The sequence below is a fragment of the Eumetopias jubatus genome, unplaced genomic scaffold (genome assembly GCF_037043125.1).
Source record: "Eumetopias jubatus isolate StellerSeaLion01/CBP00866 unplaced genomic scaffold, mEumJub1_p1.0 scaffold_8, whole genome shotgun sequence".
In the NCBI taxonomy this organism is placed as follows: Eukaryota; Metazoa; Chordata; class Mammalia; order Carnivora; family Otariidae; genus Eumetopias; species Eumetopias jubatus.
In genome coordinates this window covers 24,249,796-24,273,898 of record NW_028274814.1, presented here as the reverse complement: position 1 = coordinate 24,273,898, position 24,103 = coordinate 24,249,796, and the positions used below count along the sequence as shown (strand labels likewise).

At 43.4% G+C, this 24,103-nt stretch overlaps 1 protein-coding gene across 2 annotated transcripts in view; it reads left to right on the top strand.

The window, feature by feature from the left end:
- Window positions 1–10,391: 10,391 nt before the first annotated feature.
- The window catches only part of PROSER2 (proline and serine rich 2), a 45,932-nt gene continuing 32,220 nt past the window's right edge, over window positions 10,392–24,103 (top strand). Inside the window, exon 1 of one of the 2 annotated variants that reach the window (XM_028114717.2) lies at window positions 10,392–10,755. In XM_028114717.2, coding sequence (XP_027970518.2) covers window positions 10,741–10,755 — 15 coding nt within the window. In that variant the 5' untranslated portion in view covers window positions 10,392–10,740. Of the gene's footprint in view, window positions 10,756–11,305; window positions 11,386–24,103 lie in introns of those variants that run through there. The other variant, XM_028114718.2, reaches the window with a different exon arrangement.

Below are 24,103 nucleotides of genomic sequence, written 5' to 3'. Positions count from 1 at the left end.
CAAGACCCCCCAATGGATGACAAATCAGGGGTAGTACCAAACCCTATATATACTATGTTTTTTTCATTTTCCTCCTTTGTCCTCTTGCCCACAACTGTGATAGAGTTTAATTTATAAATTAGGCAGGTAAGAGATTAACAACAACAACTAATAATTAAATGGAACAATTACAATGACATGCTGTGATAAAAGTTCTGTTAATGTGATCCCTCTCTCTCTCGCAAAATATCTTCTGTGCTGTCCTCAGCCTTCTTCTTGTGATGGAGCGAGATGATAAAATGCGTCCGTGATGCGATGAAGTAGGTGAATGATGTAGGCATTGTGACACAGCATGAGGCTACTAGCGACCTTCTGACCATAGGTCAGAAGGAGGATCATCTGCTTTTGGACCACCTTGAGTGCACATAAAGGAGAGGGGAGAACTGCTATGTATCTATTAGCCCTTCGATCCTCAAAATGTTGCTTGGAAATGGTCATATTTAAATACCCCATTGAGAACAATTATTCTCCCACCATAATACAAGTTTTGCAAGGATGGTCCATGTATTCTTCCTGGGAGAGCCAGAGACAGAAGCGAACTCTGTTCTCCAGCCAGATCTTCTCCTCATCACCTGCACTCTCTTTTTGTCACCCCTGCCAGTCTGGATAAGGGCTTCCATGTGAAACTGAAGCAACATGTGAAGTTGGGCAAGATGATGAAGTCTATGCAACGTGAATCCTGTAGCATTATCTCTTTGCAGCTTCTGGGGTTTTGCTTGAATGCAGGGCTTCAGATGGGAAGACATGATGCTTTCCTTATGTTAGCTTTACTCGTGGAATTATTCTGCTTTAGATTTACTTGATATATGGAAGCAAAGAATCTTTTCTTTATATATATATATATATACATATATATATTTAAGATTTTGTTTTTTATCTGACAGAGAGAGAGACGGTGAGAGAGGGAACACAGCAGAGGGAGTGGGAGAGGGAGAAGCAGGCTTCCCGCAGAGCAGGGAGCCCGAAGCGGGGCTCGATCCCAGGACCCTGGGATCATGACCCGAGCCGAAGGCAGACGCTTAACGACTGAGCCACCCAGAAGCCCCGCAAAGAATCTTTTCATAATTATGTAATGGTACTTTGTATTTGGCATTGAGCAATTCTTTATGGAATCCTTAAGGAAAATGCTGGAATCTTTCCATCAAAATCTTAGTGGATTTTTATGCAGTTCTCACCCTTTCTTTAGCTGGGAAATGTAGCTTCTGTTTTTTGTTGTCCCTCTTAGTACCTCCTCAGCTGACTCCCCTCAGATGAATATTGAATAAGGTAAGATTTCCCAATTTCTGATGCTTATTACTATTCCTTAAACTCTCATAAAGGTCACACTTTTCCCCAATACTAATTTGAAACCTTGAAAATAGTCAGCAGCAGGAGCACAAATCCCTCAGCTGGATTTATAGAGAGAACATACATCCACCAGGCCCACTCTTCCTTTTGGGAAGAACTCACAAAGGCAGTTCCCATGAAAAGCAGAGTGCAACAGAATTCTCACTAGGACACTTACTACGTGAGGGAGTTTGAGCAAGCCACGGAACCCTGCTGAGCCTCAGGTTCCTTATCTGTAAAATGGGAAGACTGATACCTTCTAAGACCGTTATGAGAATTAAACGTGTGTGAATGAGTTCTGTAAACTATGAAATATGATATTAAGATATACAGCAACATTATTACTTATGCCCCTGGAATGTGAGAAAGAGGGTCTCCAGGACTTTTAATAAAGAGCTTCAGAAAGAAGATTAGGTCCAAGAGAGAAGATAAGCAGCCCAAGAAGGAAGCTAAGAGGTGAGGGCAGCTAGAGCAACACACAGAGCTGGTCCCATGCGTGCTCGAGCCTCTGTGAAGAATAGGCACCTGATGCCACAGGGCGACATCCTGTTTGTGAACATTATATAATCCAAGAATCTCCATGGCCTCCCATTTCTTAAGGTCACGGTTTTACTTAATATCCAAATTAATGACTTAGGTTGCCATAATGGCAGAGTCTAGAATACCTTCCTCTATTTCTCTAAACATATTCAATGGCATGGGGCTTTGCTTTCTTACCCACATCTCTGCTGACCTCTGAATCCAAACCATTACACCCAGCTCCATTTTACTTCTCTTTGCTTTCCTGAAAATCATGAGCTATGACCCTTTTCATTCCCCCCAAAGAACCACTGGTGTTAGGAGGTTTGGGGGTAGCAGAGGGAATGCCACACAATTAGCAAACACGTCAAACTTCACTGTCAGACATTGCTCTCCCAAAGTCCCGTCATTCCTACATACAGAACATTCTATGTCTGTGTCTCTCCACAGGCCCTGCTCTTCCATCATGTCGTTAGCTAGCTCTCCCTGTTTCCCACCCCTCTTGACCCTTCCATTTCCTCCTTTAGGATCCTGATTTCCTTGAGATGCCAGTGGATTACTCCTTTTTTCATATCAGGCAGAATGATTTAGCTGTGTGTGTGCATCTATACTTCTCCCATCTCAAGCAGTCTAAGGCGGGAGGTTGGCCTTTCACAACCAAGATAGGGTGATGGATGGTGAATGAATTTAATGAATGAGATGCCTGGCGCACAATTTAAAACAAGGTTCCCAAATGAAACCAGAGTAGACACTCAGCTTGTTAAGTGGAACAAATAATGCCCAGAGGAGGAGGTTTTTCAGGTCATCGCTATAGAAGTAATATGTGAGGTCAGGCTGATGAATATCTTTGCCCAAGGAAAGCAGTGTGGACTCTGCTGATGACTCAACTTTGGGAAAAATACTTCGATTTAATGGATGATCCCAACTGTCAGATATTGAAAGCCAGGGTGGGAACCAAGAGAACACAGCTTAGGAATAGTTGTGGGATTAGAACCCAGATGGTAAAGATTTAAGAAATGAATGGGACATGAAATGATGAAGGCCACACATATGTGTATCCTGTTACATTCTTATGTGAATCATTTTCAAAGTTAGTACGTATTTAAAAAAAAAAAAGCCAAGGGGTGCCTGGGTGGCTCAGTTGTTAAGCATCTGCCCTCGGCTCGGGTCATGATCCTGGGACCCTGGGATCGAGCCCCGCATCGGGCTCCCTGCTCAGCGGGAAGCCTGCTTCTCCCTCTCCCACTCCCCCTGCTTGTGTTCCCTCTCTCGCTGTGTCTCTCTCTGTCAACTAAAAAAATTAATTAATTAATTAAAAAAAATAAAAATAAAAAATTTAAAAAAGCCAAGGTGGGGGAGATATTTTTCACCTATTTCTTTGTTCCTATGACTGGTTTATTCAGGAGTCTCAATGTGTTGGGGCATAAGCGTGAATCAATTTTATTGCTGTCAGTATCTGCCCCCAACTGTTCTCTGTGAAATTCCCATTCCCCACAGATCAGCAGTACATCAGGGATCAGACTGGCTGGTTTAATAACCTCCCTAACAGTTTTAGTTATTAAACCAGTCTCATTTTTGTTTTTAACATTCAGTTCTAATTATTACAAACAACAACAAACATAAAACAACAAGGGCTGGTGAGGATGTGAAGAAACTGGAACTCTCATACACACGGCTGGTGGGAATGTACCATGGCGCAGCCCCTGTGGAAAGCAATATGGTGGTTCCTCAAAACGTCAAACATAGAATCACTTTATGATTCAGCAATTCCACTTCTGGGTGAATACACAAAACCATTCAAAGCAGATGTTTGAACAGATACTTGTGCACCCGTGATCACTGCAGCCTTATTCACAATAGCCCAAAGGTGGAAGCAACACAAGTGTCTATAGACAGATGAACAAATAAACGAAATGTGGTCTATCCATACAATGGAATATTATTCAGCCTTAAGAAGGAAGGAATTTCTAATATATGTTTCAACATGAATGAAATTGAAAACTTACTCTAAGTGAAAGAAGCCAGACAAAAAAGACAAATGTTGTATGATTCCATGTATATGAAGTACCCAGACCAGACAAATTTATAGAGACAGAAAGGATGGTGGTTGCCAGAGGCTGGGAGAGGGCAGAATAGGGAGTTAGTGTTTAATGGGGATAAAGTTTCAGCTTGGGAAGATGAAAAGGTGCTGGATATGGATAGTGGTGATGGTTGTACAACACTGGGAATGTACTTAATGCCGATAAATTGTACTTTTAACAATGATTTAAGTGATACATTTAAAAAATAAAATGATAAATTTTATGTTATGTATATTTTACCACAATAAAAAAATTTAGTCCTAGGCACTTAAAAACTTCCATCTCAAACTCAGTTGCCTGGCTCATTGGCGCCCTGGCAGGCAGCTTACCCCGTGTCTGCCTCTCAGATTATTTCTGCGTTCCTTCAGGTAGAGCCCCAGAAACTGAAAGGTCCCCTTCCATACAGTTTGAGGGTCTTGGAGATCTGGGGTGGGTGGAGCTGCCCCATCTTACTTCCAGGCTCACTGTGCTTCCCAGTCCTTCAAACCCCGGTACAGTGACCCCTCCTGTGAAATCTCCCACCTGGAAGCGGGCACAAGTCTTCCAAGTCTGTGTCCAAATCTCAGCGGGAAAGAGGTCCTGTGCCATGCTCCTCAAATGCTTGCTACGACCTTTCCCCACTCAGCTCCTTGTGGCCTGAGGGTAATGTGGGGTGTACACCTTAGCAAGAGTCCATATCCCCATCCTGCTGAACTCCAATCTTTTTTTTTTTTTTTTTTGAGAGACAGAGCGAGAGAGAGAATCTTAAGCAGGCTCCATGCTCAGTGTGGAGCCCGACGGGGGGCTCAGTCTCATGACCCTGAGATCATGACCTGAGCTGAACCCAGGGGTTAGAAGCTTTACTGATTGAGCCACCCAGGCGCCCCTTGAACTCCAATCTCTATGAGTGATTGTCTTCGGACTCTCCCCCATGCTTGGCTGTGGGAATTAGAGGAACCCCTTCTCCTTTGTACGAGGCAGAATTCTGAGATGCACCCCCCAAGACTGCAGCTTCCTGGTGTCCCATCCTTGCATAATCCTCTTCCCTCAAGAATCAGTGGAACCCGTGAACATGATGGGAAGTCGCCACTGTGATTACGTTACATTATGTGGCAAAAGGGATTCTACAGATGTGAAGTCCCTAATTAGTTGACTTGGAGATAATTAGAGGAAAGACTGCCTTGGGTGGATACAAAAGGAATATATCTCCCCTCCCCTCCCCGACAGAGGGCAGAGAACAGCCTCCCACCATGAATACTAACTGCGCCCCCACAAAGCTTAGGACCCTCAAGCCTCTTCTTAGTTTGGAAGTGGGGGTGTTGGTGGTGGGGCCAGTTTGGACTTGTTGACTGTCAGTAAATCCTGAGGAGATCGTTCTTGGTTGATTCCTGGGGATGTCTTGAATTTGGAATGCAGGAGGTGGTGAGTACTGTCACCCCTCAGTGGCAATTTGAGGACAACAGGAAACACATCCCACAACATTTCATTACTCACGGTGAATGGTAGCATGTAGTACGATTTCCCTTTTCTTTTCCTGTTGTGATTCTCCATAGGAAGAGTTTTTGTTTTTTTGTTTTTAATCCTATTTGAAAATCTGGAAATTGAAATAAAATATTTTCAGCTTATCAAAGGGTGGCCGGTAAGGTTTCCCCCAGCCTCCCCCACTCTCCCTTCACCAATACTGCAACTTGGAAACACAATGGGGACGCCGTGCCTGAGAGCCTGAAAATGCCCAGGTCTGTAAAGCTGGTGGCCAGACCAGGACTCTGCAGCCCCACTAAGTGGTCACATATCCTGCTGGGTGATTCCTTCATCTTCACCCTGACTGCAACACTAGGAAAGAGCTCTCTCACAATTCAGGGAATTCACATCCTCAAGTTCAGGGTCAGATCAAGGAGGAAGTTCTACTTGAGTCACAGTGGAATTGTATTTTAAGAAGTCCAGCCCTCAAACTTAGAAATCTGGTATAATGAAATATTTGACCAGAAATGGGCTTACGAAAGTTCAGCGTAGCTGACAGGGAACAAAATCCACGTACACAGTACTCCACCCACCATACTCATCTGTCCTTCCAAAGGTGGTACCTGCTCTGTCTGGGACACAAACTGGACTGAGTCTCGCTAAGTCCTGCTCTGACCTGACACTCACCTGAGGCTGGTGTCGGCCCGTATTCAAATCTACTGACACCAAAAGCACTCAGGAGGAAGCGGGGAGTTAGTGAAGGTTTGGTGGGAGGAGGGTGAGGGTTACCAGACAGCCTGCACTGGAGACCTCCTAAGACTCTCCTTGAAAAGTCCTTCCCTCAGCAGCTGCCCTACCCCCAGTCTCCTCAGACTCAAGCCATTTCCAAACCCCGTCGGCTTTGCGTCCTCCACCTGTAAACTGAAAACGAGCCGGGCACAGATCAGCAGCAGCAAAACGAGCTGTCCTCAGTCAAATTTTAACCACCAGTTATGCCTCAGGCTTATCTCTGGGGGGAAATGAGTTCAGCTCACTGTTGTTTTTATTTACAGAATCACCTGTGGATTAACAGACTGTTAGTGATTAACCATTTTATCACCTGAGTCTTGTCTGTGTCTCTCCAAGCCCTCCTAGACTATAAATTCCTTGTAGGCAGGGGGTTTATCTATGCCCTTCCCTGTTACATTTCCTAGGCCTTACCACTGTGCACTTGCCACGGAAGGGACCGCAAGGAATTTTCGGATGAAGGATGAATGGGCGGCATACATCCTCTTTCCCTGCTTAGACCTCATTCATGGGCAGGTCCTAACGCTTGCCTGAGCAGCACTGTTGTTCACCAGGGATCTTCTGGAGACTTGCTTGTCTTTCAGAATGCTTACCATTAAATCGTAGGAGTAACTTGTTTACTGTTTTCTTCCATAATTGTTTCTTCCACACGTTTCTCCTTCAAAATACTGCCTTGGAATACAGACATCATCTACTTGCTTTCGGGAAGTACGAAACCATTTCCACTACATTTTTTCTAGCCTTCCTCTAAATGTGTCACCAAAAAGACCTCCAGGTCATAAATTTTCATCTGCAGAAGTAGAATAATTATTTATTTTTTAAATTATTTTTTTTAATTGAGAAACTTCACTAGGAAATCATCCTTGAAGTGCATCAATGTCTTTCTTTTCCTCCTGTTGTCTATCAAATATTTATTGAATGTTTGATAGAAGCCAGGCTCAATGCTATGCACATAGGCATTTACTGTCTCATAAAGAAATATAATATTTACTAGTTTTTGTTGATGTATAAAGTAATATAGAGTCACAACAGAAAATTTGGAACATATACAATACAAAAAAAAATCACATAATCAGAGCCAGAAACATTAATTGCCATCAATTCAACAGATTTCCTTCTAATTTTTCCATACATACATGCATTTTCCATGTATGTGGAAATATATTTCATGAAATAATAATTTATATACAATTTTGTAATGTTCCTTTTCCTCCCTTAACCATATATTTAGATATTCTCTTGTGGCCATTAAAAATTCCTCATTTCAAAAAGCTGCATGATAGTTTATTTCTCCCTAATTTTGGATGTTTTGGTTGTTTCTAATTTTCTGACATTTTAAAAAGGAGATTAGTATATATCTTCATGGCAAATCTTTGTGCTCGTTTCTATTTCTATAGAATCCTCAGATACGGAATTACAGGATCAAAGTTTATAAACATTTTTAAAGCTGGGAAATATTTTTATAAAATTGCTTCCCAGTAAAGTTTTGTCAATTTATGCTCCCACTGGTAGGACATAAAATTTCCAATTTCATTGCATTCTTGTCAGTATTGAATATTAGAATTTAAGAAAATATTCTCTAATAGGCATATTAGGCATTATTTTAAATTTTTACTTTTTCAATTACTAGGTAGTTCAGACACTTTAATATATAACACACACAGGGAAAGAGCTAATTACTAACCATCTTTTTGAGGTAATTTTCCCATTGAGTTATCAAAGTTTTCTTATCAACTATGGGTGTTGTATTGAGGATAAAATTAACTGTCAGATTTGTTATGCACAGTTCTATAGAGTCTTTTTTCCTTTTCAAATTTTGTTCACAATATTTTTAGTTGTCAGGATTTAAAATTTTTATGTAATCGAGTCTAATGGTCTTTTCATCTATGATTTTTCCATTTCTTTTCTTCCCTCATCTTGATGTCCCATAAATATTTCCCTAAATTTTCTCCTAGTTTTAAAAATCTTTAATGTATCTGAAATTTGTTTTAGCACATAGTGAAAGGTAAGGACTTTACATTGAGTATTTTTTCAAATTACTGTTTTCTCAAGCCTATTTGAGAATCCGTCCCTTTTTCACTTATTTTAGAACACTCTCAACACATCTTAAAGTCTACACTATGTGAATACTATCTTTTTCTGGATTATCGATTCCATTCTATTATCTCTATCACTCAATATCTGTTACTATTCTATCATGATATTTTTAAATTATTCTAGTCTTGTACTATGTTTCAATTAAAAACAGTGCAATTTGACATATTTTTCTCCAATTTCACAATTTTCTTAACTCTTCTCAACTGCCATTTATCCAGATAAACGTTAAAATAATTTTGTTTTAGCTTCCCAGGGTAGATGTTGGTAGCCTCATTGTACAGATGAGGAACTGAGTCTGAGGGGCGCCTGGATGGCTCAGTTGGTTAAGCGACTGCCTTCGGCTCAGGTCATGATCCTGGAGTCCCGGGATCGAGTCCCGCGTCGGGCTCCCTGCTCGGCAGGGAGCCTCTGACCTTCCCCTCTCTCATGTACTCTCTCTCTCTCTCATTCTCTCTCTCTCAAATAAATAAATAAAATTTTTAAAAAAAGAGTCTGAAAAAGGATAAACAGCTCAAAATCACACATCTGAGTGGAAGAGACATAAAATAAAATCATTTCTTTTGATATCTCTTTCAGCCCTACAATGTTATAATTTTTAGTAAAGGAAACATGAAAATTACTAACCCTTCTTCTTTCCTGTGTGCCTCCTCTAGTGGCCAAAACAGATATTGCTGTTTCTCAAGCCAATGATCTACAGCAATTATTTTTATAAAACATACACCTACGTTTAGCTTAAATTTTTTTAGTTTATTTTTAATTTACACAAAGTTCATGATATTATTTGTCTCATACTTGGGGGTCACGTGTTTCCAGGATTTTCTTAACAAAGAGCAGCCTCGGAAGACATTGATTAAAAACTCAAGTGAATATAAAGTAAAATTTTGTAAATTCCATGGGTTTTAAAGGAATAACAATGGTAGATACAAAGACCCTCCAGATGTTTCTTTGTTCCTTTTTTCTCCCTTGACGTCATGTAAGTACTTTCATGAATAACTGTTTTTCAATTACCCCTCTCAGCCATTTCTTGTTTTCTTCCCGTCCTGTTGTTTTGGTCCCTTTGTGTTATTCGGTGGCACAAAGGTCCCTCGACAGGGGTGCAGTGGGGACCGGAAGCCAGCCTGTGTTCGCGCACTGTGGGGCCCTAGCTAGGTGCGCCCCAGCCCAGAGGAAGGTCCACCTGTTTGTAATTCCCACAAAGCTCTGGGGTGTGCTAGCCAGGGGCTGCCTCATGGCCCCGCAGCCACCTGGATGAAACCCGTCTCACTTAATTCCCTGTTCGTTCTCTGTTTTTTTGGTGGTGGTGGTGGTGTTTGGGATTTTTTGGATTGTTTTATTGCCTTTTCTTTTCTCCTTCTTCCTTCCCAATCCCACCAGCCTTCAATTTCTTCCTTCTTACCTCTTCTTCACCGGTAAGAAAAGATACCGAGTAAAATTTAATTTTTACACAAAAGATAATGTGTAAATCAGAAATTTTAAGTAAACTTTAAAGATTAAGCCAAACATATGTTTATACATCATGAAAACCCAACCAAGCAAATAGCACAATAATAAAAAGAAAAAAAAATTCTGGGAAGCACTTGACAAAATGTCTTTTTCTTTATCTGAAATCCTTGTCTACTTTACCTCTCACCCGCGGGTGTTTAATAGTCTCTGACTTTTAGTAAGCCCTTTCATGCTAAATGAATTAGTATTTAACACAATATGGGACACAATTTGGAAAAAAAAACCCATAAACAGCAGAAAGCTTAGGCCCATTATTCATCAGGGATTAAGGACTGATAATATTGATTCTCTCCTGGATTTGGTTCAGAAAGAGGGGGGTAATAGTACTTACCTAATTAACTAGCATGTTGGGTAGATTAAAGTGCTTTGTAAACATTAATTAAAGATGCAGGGAGTTAGATGAGGCCAGTGTGTTATTAGTGAAAAAAGGTCTCTCTCCTTTAATCAGGTGTGTCTTCCTGGGGAGGGCAAAGAAATGAGCTAAGGACTAAGGTATTGGGGCTCAGCCCTGAGCGCCGCCCGTGACTCAGCCCTGCCCTGCCGCCAACCACTTCCTTCCTCAGTTTTCTGTACAATGGGGATACACCACACACAGCATTTTGGAATACAGGTTTTGTAATATCTGCCAGCGGAGTCCCCAACAAACCCTACAATTAATAAAGCCCCGTAACTCTTGCTTTCTGCCTCCTTCCGGAGCTGTGCCGCCCGGTGGAAACACTGGTCCCATTAGCTCTCAACGACTTGAGGAGAACCTTCCACAACCAGCTGTTAACCTCAGTCGGCATTTCCGCGGCGATGAAGAAGAGAAGAAAATAGCACCCAGCAATGGGGTCAGAAGCTCCGGGAGGACGTTCGTCGCCTCTCTGAACCACAGTTTTCCCTCGGTGTAAAACGGGGCACAGAATCAGAGGCTTGTTCTAAGGGTTACGTGAAATAATGGGTACATTCAATGCCTTTTCCGAAGGTAATAAAAATTCTATACTTGGGAGTTATTATCACTAAATATAACATAACCTCTCAAAGCTGACGACGATGCAGGGGGGGAACAAGTCTCCTTCGGAGCTCCAGACGCAGACCCCTATTGCTCTTCGCGGCGGGTGTAACTCGGAGAGGGCGCGATGGGTCCCCAATTCAGACCTCGCGCGGAGACCGAGGACCCCCACCCGCCCCTCGAGAGGCGGACTCCGGGCAGCAGCGGCGTGCTGGGGGGGGGGAGGCGGCGGCTGTCCCTTTAAATGCCCAGCCGGCGCGCTGTGTGTTTTGGGGGGCAGAGCCCCGGCGGGGAGCGCGCGGCAGGGCGGTGCAGCGCGCAGAAGCGGGCGCGCGGCGTGTGGGCGGGAGGGTGGGGGTGGAGCGCGCGTCGGCGGTGCAAGCGCAGGGCAGGCTTGGGAGCGCGCGGCGGGGAGCGCGCGGCGGGGAGCGCGCGGCGGGGAGCGCGCGGCGGGGAGCGCGCGGCGGGGAGCGCGCGGCGGGGCGGCCTGGGACTGTCGGTGAGACGCGCGCGCGCTGGCTGACCGGCGGGCAGGCGGCCGGAGGGCTCTGGGTCGCGGTCCGGGTGGGCACCTGCGGTCCCCGGCGCGGGGGCTCCTTCCAGGTGAGTTTGGACTTTGCGATCCCCGACTGGGTCAGGGCGGCGGGCGGGCGCCCTGGCAGCCGGTGGCCTCGCCGGGCACGCCGGCGAGCGGAGCGACGTTTGGAGTCTGTAGAGGGAGGCTTGGGCTCGGGTGGGTTTCGGATAGACAAGGGTGACCCGGCTCTCTGCACTTCCCACGCTTCCCTGGCGGCGCCCCGGTTGCGTGGATCTCTTCTTGCGCGCTACTCTCCTCCACATCGCTCGCCCAGCCTCCTGGAAGTTAGGGAAGACGCGTAATCCGAGGGACCGTCGTCGACCCGGTGGCCTCACCTACGGGGAAAACAGTGCCTTCTTTGGGATTGCAGGGGTTCGCGTGCGCCCCAGGTCGGAGGAGGTGGGGAGAACGTGGCGCTTTTCCGCTCCGAGGTTGTCCTGTTGGGGGGCGCGAGGCGGTCCAAGGCACGTGTTTAACTTGGGGCGCAGAGCGGTTACGGGTTGTCCCTCACACCCTTCCCCGGTCCCCACGGCCCTTCCCCGGAGTCGTTGGAGACTCGTCGCCGGCCTCGCCGCCGCGGCCCTCGAACTCCCGGGAGCTCTGCCCCTCACGTTGTGGACGGGAGGGTGGGAGCCTCTCATATTGACGGGAGGTAGCCAAAGCCACCTGTTAAACTTGGGTGCAAAGTGACCACTAGATTTGGGTCCCCACCCCCGCTCTTCCAACCCCCATCGCCAGCAGGTAGCTGAATCAAGTGGGAATGCGTAGGATCCGGGAGGGATTTAAAAAAAGAGAAGAAAATGTGACGCGATGTGATGCAGTTTAACAAAAGGCAATACAATAAACTCCAGTATTTCTCCAAGGCTTTGAAAGTTTCCCAGTATTGTTTTACGGAGTCTAAATTTAAGCATCTAATCTTTTTTTTTTTTTTAAACCGCAGGAACTAACCTCAGAAAATTCTTAACTCTTTGCCAGGCAGGATAGTTGATACAGAGCAGAAAACTTACAGTGAGTAAAGGAAAGGAGTTATTTTTGTGCCTTACCCCCGCGCCCCGGCCACCCTCCCAAACAGAGTAAAACAAACTTTCAGGTCTGTTGCAGGGAGACCATAGGAAGAAAAGTTCCTTCTGGCTCTAATTTTAATGGAGAACTTTTTTTTTAAATCTGTATTTCTGAAAGAAACAGAAATACCAAGCCAGGTGTAAGTGTAAACTTGAGAAAGATGCTCACAGGAGAAGTGTTTATTAAAGATGCTTTTCTACTTTATTTTTTTAAAAGCACTGCATACATAGGGCTCGAGCATGTACTAAAAAGTTAGCCCTCCGAGTTCCATGCCTGAATGTTACAGATTGTTTTTCTAGGTGGAGGAGGTATTTTCGTTGGTGAGGCCAATGTGGAAATACAAACAAATGCCCTGTTTACCTGGGATTGGGTGGGAAGGACGGAAGTTGTCTAAAATCTCTTTTGGCAAACTTGACAGTGTATGTATGGAATCTTGTGTATTTTCTTGCCCAGGCCAATAATAGCCACTTCTAAGTGACTGGATAGGTTCTTTGGTAACAGCATTTCAGATGAGCTTTTCTTTGAAAATTTTGGACGCTGATAATCTAAAAGCAACACATTTTCTCCATTACTAAAAATCAGGAAGGCAAAAATTGGAGTAACATTGGCTAGTAATAATTTAGAGAAGGCTGGAAAGATGAGAGAGGCTTTTAAAACAATTTGAGTGGGTCAGGCATGATGATGCCCTTAAGTGCAGACACCGAGTGCTCTTTAATTCATTCAGCGATATTTGAAGACTGACCACCTACACCATGCTGAGTACTGAGTTCGTCTTTGGGCACACAAGCATATCTAGGTAACAGCCATATGGCCCAAACTGATTAAAATCCAGATCAAGTAAGCCTTCATCAGGAGCTGAAGATACACCTGGCCCCAGTTCCAAAGTTCTCAGACACCTAAGGAGTCTATGGTTGGCACCCTGTGTTGATTCTAAAGATCATCTCAAATAACTAACTACATGAGGTAGAGTGGAGCCTTGAAGCCTGAAGGGAGAGAGAGGTGAAAGGTTTGGGTGGAGCAGAGCTAAGAGCAGGGGAGCCTCTGGAACAAAAGTTCAAGTGCATCTTATCTACATGTTTGTGGGACAGCCGCCAGGGACACGGAGGCCATTCGGGGGTAGGGGCCAGGGAATCCTAGGAGCATCCCAGAACTTGAGCTCTCTGCTTTGCCGAAGGGCAGCTTGCATTTCAGTTTCCATTGGTGGGAGTGCTGCTTCATAGCTGCCTGCATGCTCTAGGGAAGGATGTGTCCTGCCACCCTGCCTCTGACACACGGCAGCAACGTCCATGCCTCTCGAATCTTTGAATGCATCTGTTGGCCATTGCAGAGAAGCCTCTGTCCACACTGACACAGCAGGCTCAGTATCGTGGAATCACTGGTAGTAGCCTCCGTCTGTGGAGAGCCACAGTGCTGACCTTGTCCCCTTCTAGACTCACAGCATTAATACTGAAACCTATTTTAAGAAAGTAGGTGCTGGGTTTATAATCCGTGCAGCAAGCTTGGTAGCAAAGGAATGTGTAGGGCAGAACATTCCACCTTGTTGGAGAGAGATGCAGTCGTGCTTTATGAATGCATATCTTCAGACTGGATATTTCCAAAGATCCTAGCACTGTGAAGACTTGAATCTCCTTATTTTTTTTAAATTGTAGTTAAATATATATAACATCAAATTTATCATTTTAGAGTGTACAAATCAGTAGCATTAAGTACATTCACATTCTACGTGCTTGAGAGTGTTTAATTTTTTTCTGTAGAGGTCTGCAGATATCCATTAAATGAAACGTATTAATTGAATTCTTCCTAACTTTGTGCCTACTTAACCTGTCAATAATTGAGAGAGGTACAGATCATTCCCCACTTAATGATTTTTAGACTTTACAATGGTGTGAAAGTGGTATGCATTTAGTAGAAACCGTACTTGGGATTTTGAAGTTGGATCTTGTCCCGGGCTAGCGACGTGTGGTCAGTCCTTTCTTGGATGCTGGGCAGTGAGCCGCAGATCCCAGGCAGCCAGCGATCATGAGGGCGGACGACCCATCCTGACAACCATTCTGCACCCATCACCGTTCTGTTCTTCAAGTGCAGCATTCAGTACATTACATGGGATAATCAACACTTTATTATCAAATAGTTTTTGTATTAAAGGATTTTGCCCAACTGTAGGCTAATATGAGTGTTCTGAGTACATTTAAAGTAGGCCAGGCTAAGCTATGATGATCAGTAGGTTATGTGTATGAAATGCACTTTCAACCTAATATGGATTTATCGGGATATAACCCTATCATAAGTCAAGGAAGATCTGTACATTGAAAGATAACACTGAAATGGGGGATTTGTCACTATCTCCTTGTATTTGAGCTAGAAAATATTCTGAGACTTCGTGCATACAACTTTATGTGTGAATATCTAACAATGTGCATCTGTAAGTTTCTCTTGGTAGATACACAGTGTCTAATAGGAATTGAGCTTTTGTTATTACAGTTACTTTCATCACTAATGAGGATTTTTGCCTTAAAATCTATTGTGCCTGATGTAATATAGCCAGAAGTGACCCTCTCATTGTTGCTGTTGTGAATATTGGCTTGATGTTATCTTTTCCCATCATTATTTTCTTTTAAATGTCTTTCTTGAGGTATAGTCAGTAAACTGCACATATTTAAAGTGTTAAAAAAGGAAAAAAAGTACATTCACAGTGTTGTGCAACCATCACCACTATCTAGTTCCAGAACTTTTTCATCACCCTGAAGGGAAACCCCATTCCCATTAAGGAGTCACTCCCCATTTCCTCCCACTCCAGCCTCTGGCAACCACTCGTCGGCTTTCTTTCTCTATGGATTTCCCTGTTCTGGATATTTCCATGTAAATGGAATCATGTAGCATGTGGTCCTTTGTGGCTGGCTTCTTTCACTTAGCAATGCTTTCAAGATTCATCCATGTGACAGCATGCATCAGTACTTCATTCCTTTTTTATTATTTATTTTGAAAGATTTTATTTATTTGAGACAGAAAGAGAGAGTGCGAGAGCACAAAAACAGGGTGGCGGGGCAGAGGCAGAGGGAGAAGCAGACTCCCCACTGAGCAGGGAGCCTGACCCAGGGCTCGATCCATCCTAGGACCCCGGGATCATGACTTGAGCCGGAGGCAGACGCTTAACCGACTGAGCCACCCAGGTGCCCCACTTCATTCCTTTTTTTTTTTTTTTTTAAGATTTATTTATTTGAGAGAGAGAGAATGAGAGAGCACGAGAGGGAAGAGGGTCAGAGGGAGAAGCAGACTCCCCGCTGAGCAGGGAGCCCGATGTGGGACTCGATCCTGGGACTCCAGGATCAAGACCTGAGCCGAAGGCAGTCGCTTAACCAACTGAGCCACCCAGGCGCCCACGTCATTCCTTTTTTAAAGGCTGAATAATATTTCCTCGGATAGACCACAATTTGCTTATCCATTTTTGAGTTCGTAGGCATATGGGTTGTTTCCACCTTTTGGCTGTTGTGAGTAGTGCTGCTATGAACATCCGTGTACAATTTTTTGTTCAAACACTTGTTTTAAACATTTTGGGGTCTGTACCTAAGAGGGGAAATTCCTGAGTAATATGGTAATGCTGTGTGTAACCTATCAAGGAATCACCAGACCGTTTCCCCAGCAGCTGCACCATTTTACATTCTCACCAGCGATGTATGAGGGTTCCAGTTTCTCCACATCCCACCAACACTTGTTTGTGTGTGCATGTGTTGAAATTACCATCCTAGTGGGCATGAAGTGGTGTCTCACTGTGGTTTTGCTTTGCGTTTCCCTAATGACTAATAGTGTTGAACATCTTTTCATGTGCTTTTTAGCCACTTAGAGGTATTCTTTGGAGAAATAACGATTCAAGGACTTGATTCTCTTTTGTATTTGCTTTTATATTGCCAAAATCTTGCATGTGCGTAAGTGTAGTTATTTTTATAGGGCTTGGTTTGTCTATTATATTCCTTCTCAAACCTTCATTCTGTTGTTTTGGGGATTTTCCCCCTGCTTTCTCTTTCAAGCTTCTGCTGTTCCTCCTAGGAGACTGTGTGAAGAGTGCTTTGAAATATTTCATATTCTGCCTATTTTAGTTATTGTTCCAAAGGCCTGGGTTGGTTCCTTTGTTCATTCAGCAGTATTTGTAGACTGGCCACTGGCACTGTATTGTGCACTGAGCTAGTCACTGGGTATACAAACATACCAGTCCCCATATGCTTCTCTTTTCGATGTCTGCAGATACGTTTTATTTTTTTTTAATTAACAGATTAGTTTATTGGCATAGGGAAAAAGAGCAGCACTCAACTCGAGGTGGTGAGGGAGTCCATCTCACGTTTCGTAGGGTTCATCACCTCCTGTTTCTGGAACTTGGGTTCCTCGTCTGTGAAATTTGGGGTAGGACTAAATGACTTCTCTGGCCCCGAAGACCTTGAAACCGATGATTATGAGTTAAGGATTCATGACAGTTTTCTTTTGCACACCTAATTCTGTAAGGGTACTGAAAATAGTTTATGTTGCCCAATTTACTTAAAGGAACTCTCTTGTGCGGAAAAAAAATAATGTTTGTGTTCCTTTCCACTAGATGACGCAGGTGAGTTTGGTCGATTGCTTCCTTCCAAAATGGTGCACTTGGTATTTTTCTGTAAAGATTCAGAGGGTTTGAAGAGGTTTAGTGAGCATTTAAGTTCCTACCATGGTAGGCACAACTGGGAATGTAGACATGGATAAGGGGTAGACCTTGCCTTTGAGAAATTCATGATATAATAAAGGAGATAGGATAAATGTCCAAAGGAGTCAATAGCAGTGACCCTCTGCTCTCTTTTGGGAGCAGAGGACAGAGATATTCTTTCCTTCAGGGCATCAGAACATCTCTTGGAGAGTGTGACGTTGAAGCTGGGCCAAGAAGGGGAAGACACTGGAAAATCAGAGTGGTGGAATGGTGGCTTTGATTATAATGCTGAGGAGGTTAGCCTTGTATCTGGGGGCATTAACCATGAAAGACAGCAGGTCTTATCTTCCGGCTTCAATGTGGAGTAGACTTTTGTATACCCAGGGAGTAACTTGACATTGAACAGGATGTTCAGGGTTGAGGAAGGGAGGATAGAAATATGAGATAAGATGGTACACACAGGGGGTTGGCACTGAAAATGTCAAATCTTGAATAGATGTTTTGGTGCAAGAAGAGTTTAAAAAAGCATTATGCCTGAGTAGAGAACTAAGGATCTAGACCCAGCTCTTTCTGACTTGCCAAATTGACTTAGGGCTTCGGACCTCAGTTTCCTCACCTGGTAAACTGCCCTCCACACACACTAGATAACCAATGACTTCGGTGACTGAGGTCCTGTTAATGCAGGCAACTTCACTTTATGAATCAGATGTCTTTACAGTGTATCTGAGGTACATATATTGTGTAGTAGACTTTTTTTCCCTGCAGGCTCCTATTGTGATTTTATTGATTTATTTTATTTTATTATTTTTTCAGGGGGACGGAGGGAGGGACCAAAGGGGAGAGAGACTCTCTTCAGGACCTGACCTGAAATCAAGAGTTGATCGCTTAACAGACTGAGCCTACCAGACGCCCCTCCCATTGTGATTTTAGTGATGTCTTCTGAGGAAAAACATTTTTTTTTAAAGATTTTATTTATTCACTTGACAGAGAGAGAGAGAAAGCACAAGCAGGTGGAGTAGCAGACAGAAGCAGAGGGAGAAGCAGGCTCCCCGCTGAGCAGGGAGCCCGATGCGGGGCTCAATCCCAGGACCCTGGGATCATGACTTGAGCTGAAGGCAGATGCTTAACCGACCGAGCCACCCAGGCGTCCCAGGAAAAACACTTTTGTATCGACATGTAGTAAATCATACTTAAGCCACAATTTCATTTTAGGGAATATACTTTTTTTTTTTTTTTTGCCATGACTAGTTATCAATTCTATTCCAAGAACATTAGGTTAACCATATAAAATTACCAATATTCAGCTACTTTCGGCCTACGCATATGGCAACTTCATAGGATTCAATCTAATAATTGTGGCCTGGTTCTTAGACCCTTCCCTTTTCAACCATTGTAAGAATGTAGTCATTGAACTGGAAAATTCACAGAAAAACATAGTGTATTTAAATATTGTGTTTCTTAGCTAATTCCCATTTCTTCAGGATGAAAGTTCTTTCAGACGGTGTTCCCAGAAGGTGTCTAGGAAGAGTCTGGAGAGAAGAACAGAGCCTCTGTAGATACATCCACAGCATCAGGGCTAGCAAAGAGGTCTTGGAAGATGAGATTAAAGGTCCAGTGCGGTGGGTTGACCCAGCGGGATGTCTTGTGTGAGCTTTGCTCCCCCACCCCCCCACCCCCCACCCCCCCCACCCCCGGCTTGGATTTAAATCTATTCAACTTGAGATAAGTTATGTCAATCAGATCTCTACTTCCAGTCTAACCAGGTGTTATAAATACCAATAGTAGATGAACATACTCTACCTTGGCTCTATTTTTGTTGTGAGGATGAAAGAAACATTCAGCTAAGAATTTTGAGCTTCTCAGAAACAGTACTATACGATAATAAGGCATAATTCATACTTCTAAGTGAAAAGTACGACATTTTATTTCACCCTTGTAGCATGTAGTGGGTGCTCTGGTAATAGCTGCTGAATAAATTCAGAGAAAGCACACAAACTTATTTAACAAAAGTAAAAGTTAAATGGGGATTTTCTTCTTTTAAAAAAAAAATTTCCTTGAGAATCCAGAAATATGCAATAGGCATATAGAATGTCAATCTTTTTGATGAGCTAAGAATTAAATTTGAAGTGTCCATCTTTGTATACATTTGTATACAAATGGAATTTGTATTTCATCGGGTAGAACTAGACTTTGCTCTTGTCGATGTTTTTTTTGTTTGCTTCCTCGTGTTGTAAGGGTCATTCCTTTTTGTTACAAGGAACTCATCTGAAATCTAGTCAAGGTTTTCAGGTGAGGTTTCACTTTAGGAAAATCTAATTTCCACATCTTCTGTTCAGTGATAGGAAACGGATAACAGGAGGCATCTTCCCTTAGGGCCTGTTAACCCATCCTAGCTAGGTAAGGCCTCAACCCTGAACTTGTTTGCTTAAGTGTAGGCACATCAGTTACTCTCAGGTACTGCCAGGCCTTCAGTAAATTACCATCTCCTATAAACAGCTGAAACTATTCACAGTTGAGACAGTCTGAAATAAATCTTGCTTTTCAACATCGTTCAGAAAGAGCTTTTCAAAAGAAAAAAGGTCTAAATGAAAGCATGATAATTGTTCTGGAGAAGTAAAATTACTAGCCTTTAAAATGTGTAATTGTATTTAATACCCTTGAGTGCCAGTTAGAGTTAAAGGTCCTAAATTCTTACAGCAGACGTTTCAGTAGTAAGGGAAAAAACCCACCTCAGAGAAAAAGCAAAAAATCATGTGTAAGGGATGCTAAACTGTTGGCTGCATTAACATTTTAAAATTTCAGGGGCGCCAGGGTGGCTCAGTCACTTAAGTGTCTGCTTTCAGCTCAGGTCCTGATCCCCCCGGGTCCTGGGATCGAGCCTCCATAGAGCTCCCGGCTCAGCAGGGAATCTGCTTCTCCCTCTCCCTCTGCTCCTCCCCCTGCTCATGCTTTCTCTCTCTCTCTCTCTCTCTCTCTCTCTAAAATAAATATTTTTAAAAAAAATTTTTAATTCCAGAACAAAACTAAATCTAACTCCTAGCACCAACCAACTTCTATCTGAGGAGGACTTTCCTCTGATCTTCAGGGCTGGGATCCAGTCAGAGTTTGCCAGTTGGCTCAGTGAATATTTTTTGGAAGTGTTCTTGTCTTTCCAAGGTTTTTGTTTTCTTGACATTGAAAAAGGGCCCATGCTAATGAATAGTAACTACATATTTATTTTACTTCAGTTGTTTATTTGTTAGAGGCTTATTTTTTAAGTTAATCTTGGGTATGGATTACACATAGTTGTACCCATGCCTGCATTTATATTGATATTTATTACATGTTAATATTGGGAAGCATTACTGGTTTGGTGCGTCTGATGTATTTATTGGCACTGACTTTTTAACAGATCATCATTCATGAAGCTAAGTGAAGCGTCTCCTCTATGACTGTATTTAAAGTTACTTCCCTTGTATTCCCCATTGCCCTTGATTGAAATAGGTTGAATGAGAGTAATTTCATCTAAATCTGACTGCTTTGGTCTATCAGTATGATGGAGGGATAAAGGATGGTCGACCCAATGAAGTTACCATGTTTGAAAGGATTCCTAAGTGTTGAAGCCTTTCGTTTAGACCGAAGGTCTGTTTTAAGGATACTCTAATTTAAAAAATAATAATAAGATGACTTTAAAATATGAATGTTGTGAAGTACTGAATAGTAAGTCTCTATTTTGTGCCAAATGTTTTCCAAAGTCCTGTGGCTCTATTGAAAAAAAAGAGTTCTTTGCCCGTAAGGAGCTTTCAGTCTAATTGAAGAAAAAAGGATTTTGTGCAGAGTGAAACCTGAAGTGATCGTTTGCATCAGAGTGACAGAGATGGTGTAATGTCATCAACAAGGGGTGAAACAGACACAGTAGGTAGGCAAGGAGCCTGAGGAGAGGTCAGCGATGAGCAGCGTCAGGAAGCAAGGTTTGAGAAGGTTTAGTGGAGTTTCTGAGCGAGGCTTTGGAGGCAGGCAACAGGGGAGGCAGTCAAAACCTGGCTCACAATGGATTAGAACATTAAGCAGACGAGGCTGGATAAGAGGGTTTCTATTGTGGAAAACAGGGTGGAAGAGATACATGTAGGCAGGGTTCTAGATACACTTTAAAGCTCTGTGTTCTTACAGATAAGACCCTTGGCAGGACAGGCCGGGGAGACGGGGACTGTGCCCGAGCTGCCAGGCCTGTAATAGCAGCAATCATCCAGGATTTTATTTTTTTTATTTTTTAAAAATTTTTAAATATTTTATTTATTTGAGAGAGACAGAGTGAGGGAGACCACAAGCAGGGAAAGAGGCAGGGCAGAGGCAGAGGGAGAAGCAGACTCCCCGCCGAGCAGGGAGCCCGATGTGGGGCTCGATCCCAGGACCCCGAGATCACGACCTGAGCCGAAGGCAGTCGCCCAACCGACTGAGCCACCTGGATGCTCCAGTCATCCAGGATTTTAGAAAGGTTCTTTCTGTCCTTGCAGTTCACGGGTGGATGCTGTACTGAACATTGGTTTTGTTTGTTTGTTTGTTTTGTTTTTTTAAAGATTTTATTTATTTGACAGAGAGAGACACAGCAAGAGGAGGGACACAAGCAGGGGGAGAGGGAGAGGGAGAAGCAGGCTTCCCGCGGAGCAGGGAGCCCGATGTGGGGCTTGATCCCAGGAGCCTGGGATCATGACCTGAGCCAAAGGCAGACGCTTAACGACTGAGCCACCCAGGCGCCCCGCATTGGTTTTATTTCTAACAAGGTTTTTGAGAGTAGAAAACTCGGAAGACAACGTGCAGGACCAACAGCTACACTTTGCTCTCTCCCAGATCTGTGGTGCGCGTGACATCGCTGGGTGTGAAGTGGGAGCGGGATCCCAGAGCTGTTCTTGCAACTGTCACGGGTGCTGGGACACCTGCCGTGAAGTCATTCTTTACGGACTTCAGTTTGGTAAATTATTTTTAGGGGAGAAACGAAGTGGTGCATTTAGTCTAAGAATTTTGTTAAAGCCCTAATTAAGTTGAATAACAGAAAAGAGAATATCAGCGTTCCGTTTCCTTCTCACATATGGATTGGGTTAATACAAAACAATGGAAGGCACGCCTGGCTGGCTCAGTAGGTGGAACATGGGACTCTTGATCTTGGGGTTGTGAGTTTGAGCCCCACGTGGGAGGTAGAGGTGACTTAAAAATAAAATCTTAAAGAAAGAAAATTGTCGGTATCATTCATAGCTCCATCTTCTAGTTAATTTCTTGTTATAAATAACTCATTTTTCACATACACTCTTGACATAAAAATAGGAATTAAGACAGTAGGACTCCTGCTTTTTTTGGTCAAGGAAATCAAGGCAAAGTGCCTATCACATTCGTTGGTGTTCACATGAATGAATGTTGTCAGGAGCTACTAGCATTAAGGCTAACAATGGCTATTTTGTGTTTACTGCTAATTTCATCTAGGAGTGTGTACATTCCAGTAAAAATGGCTGTTCTCTTTATTTTCACCCACTGTTTAACCATATGAAAAAGCCCATTCATGATAATGAGCTGTGGTGACTCAGAAACCATTCCCAATGTGAAACGGCTTCGTTTTTAATGTTCTTGAAGGTCAAAAACAACAACAACAAAAAAAACACACACACACACACACACAAAACCAAGAACCCATACCTTTGAAAGCGCCTTGGCTGTTAAATCATCAATATGGGGATTTCTCAGGCTATAGATTTAAAGATCATTCCTTTCCTAGGATTGTTTTTCTACGTTTGGGAACAAGTCTTCACAGAATTCCTGTGCACGGAAGCAGGAGAGACTCAGGAGCTAGAGATCCTGCCCCAGTTACTCATGGGTGTGCACGCCGACCCTCCTGCACCGCCTGACGTGGGAAAGGGGCCGTTTCTGAGATGATTTCTACCACTTTCACAGCTCAGCTCTGCTTCTGCTGACTGGATCTTAGCACTGTTGGTTAACGGTGGTATCTAGACAAAATGTGAGGGTCTATAAACCACAGGTCCAGGGGTTCAGAATCCTAGGACCCAACCTGGATCTTTTCATTCTTAAAGAGTTTACCCTGGCAAGGAGCTGGAGCAGTTCTCTTTTTAAAGTGTCCTATAGGCACGCTAAGCAAAAATTAATTCCACATCACTCGGTTAAGGTGGGTAATTTTTCCATTCATGTTCAGAACGAACAAAGGCAATCACCCTTGTGATTTTGTTTAGCCTGTCTGTAGCGCATCTAAGCCATGTAAGGTATGATTCCCTTCCCCCCGACCTAGTAGGTACAAAGGTACAACAACTATTCGTAGTTGAAGGTGAAGGAACTTAATATATTTGTTCTAGCTTAAATTCTTCAGCAAACTCGGTCAGATCAACCTTTCCCTGGTCAATTTCAGGCTAACCCGCCATCCAAGAAAAGTTTATCTTCGTGGTTTCTCCTTCCCTTGAAAGCGCTTCCCCCCTGCATTGCCCTGGGGTTTCTAGATTACATATGTCTTCTACTCTTCCCTCATTAAGTCCGAACTCATCTGTCTGGCATCATCTCCTTCGATGCTGGACCTTACAGACGCATCCCAGGTGATAAAATGATCTGGTAAATCGTTACTCTTTCAAACCTCCAGGCCATCTTCCTTTTCTGTTTCTCTGGCAGTGGGAGGTAGGTGCATGAAGGAAACCAGAAGGTATCGCCCAGCAGATGGGGCCATGTTGTACCTGCCCATCCCCGCCACAGGCTTGTGTTCTGGGTATGGATATAAAACACAGTGTTGTGTGTGTGTTATATTTATATAAATGGAATTGTGCTAACAATCTGATTATAGCTTTTCACTCAAAACATCTTAGGACCTATCCATGCCATTGTCCAGTTGATTGCTTCGGACTGAGGCACGGTGTTCCATAGTAAAAGCGTTTACCAGGTTTTGACTTATTCTGGGAGTTCCGAGTGGGCGATGAATCTAGATTCCCACTAGCTCTACTCCACTGCAAGCAAAGTTCCCCTGTATTCCTGGAGAATTCCCATAGAGT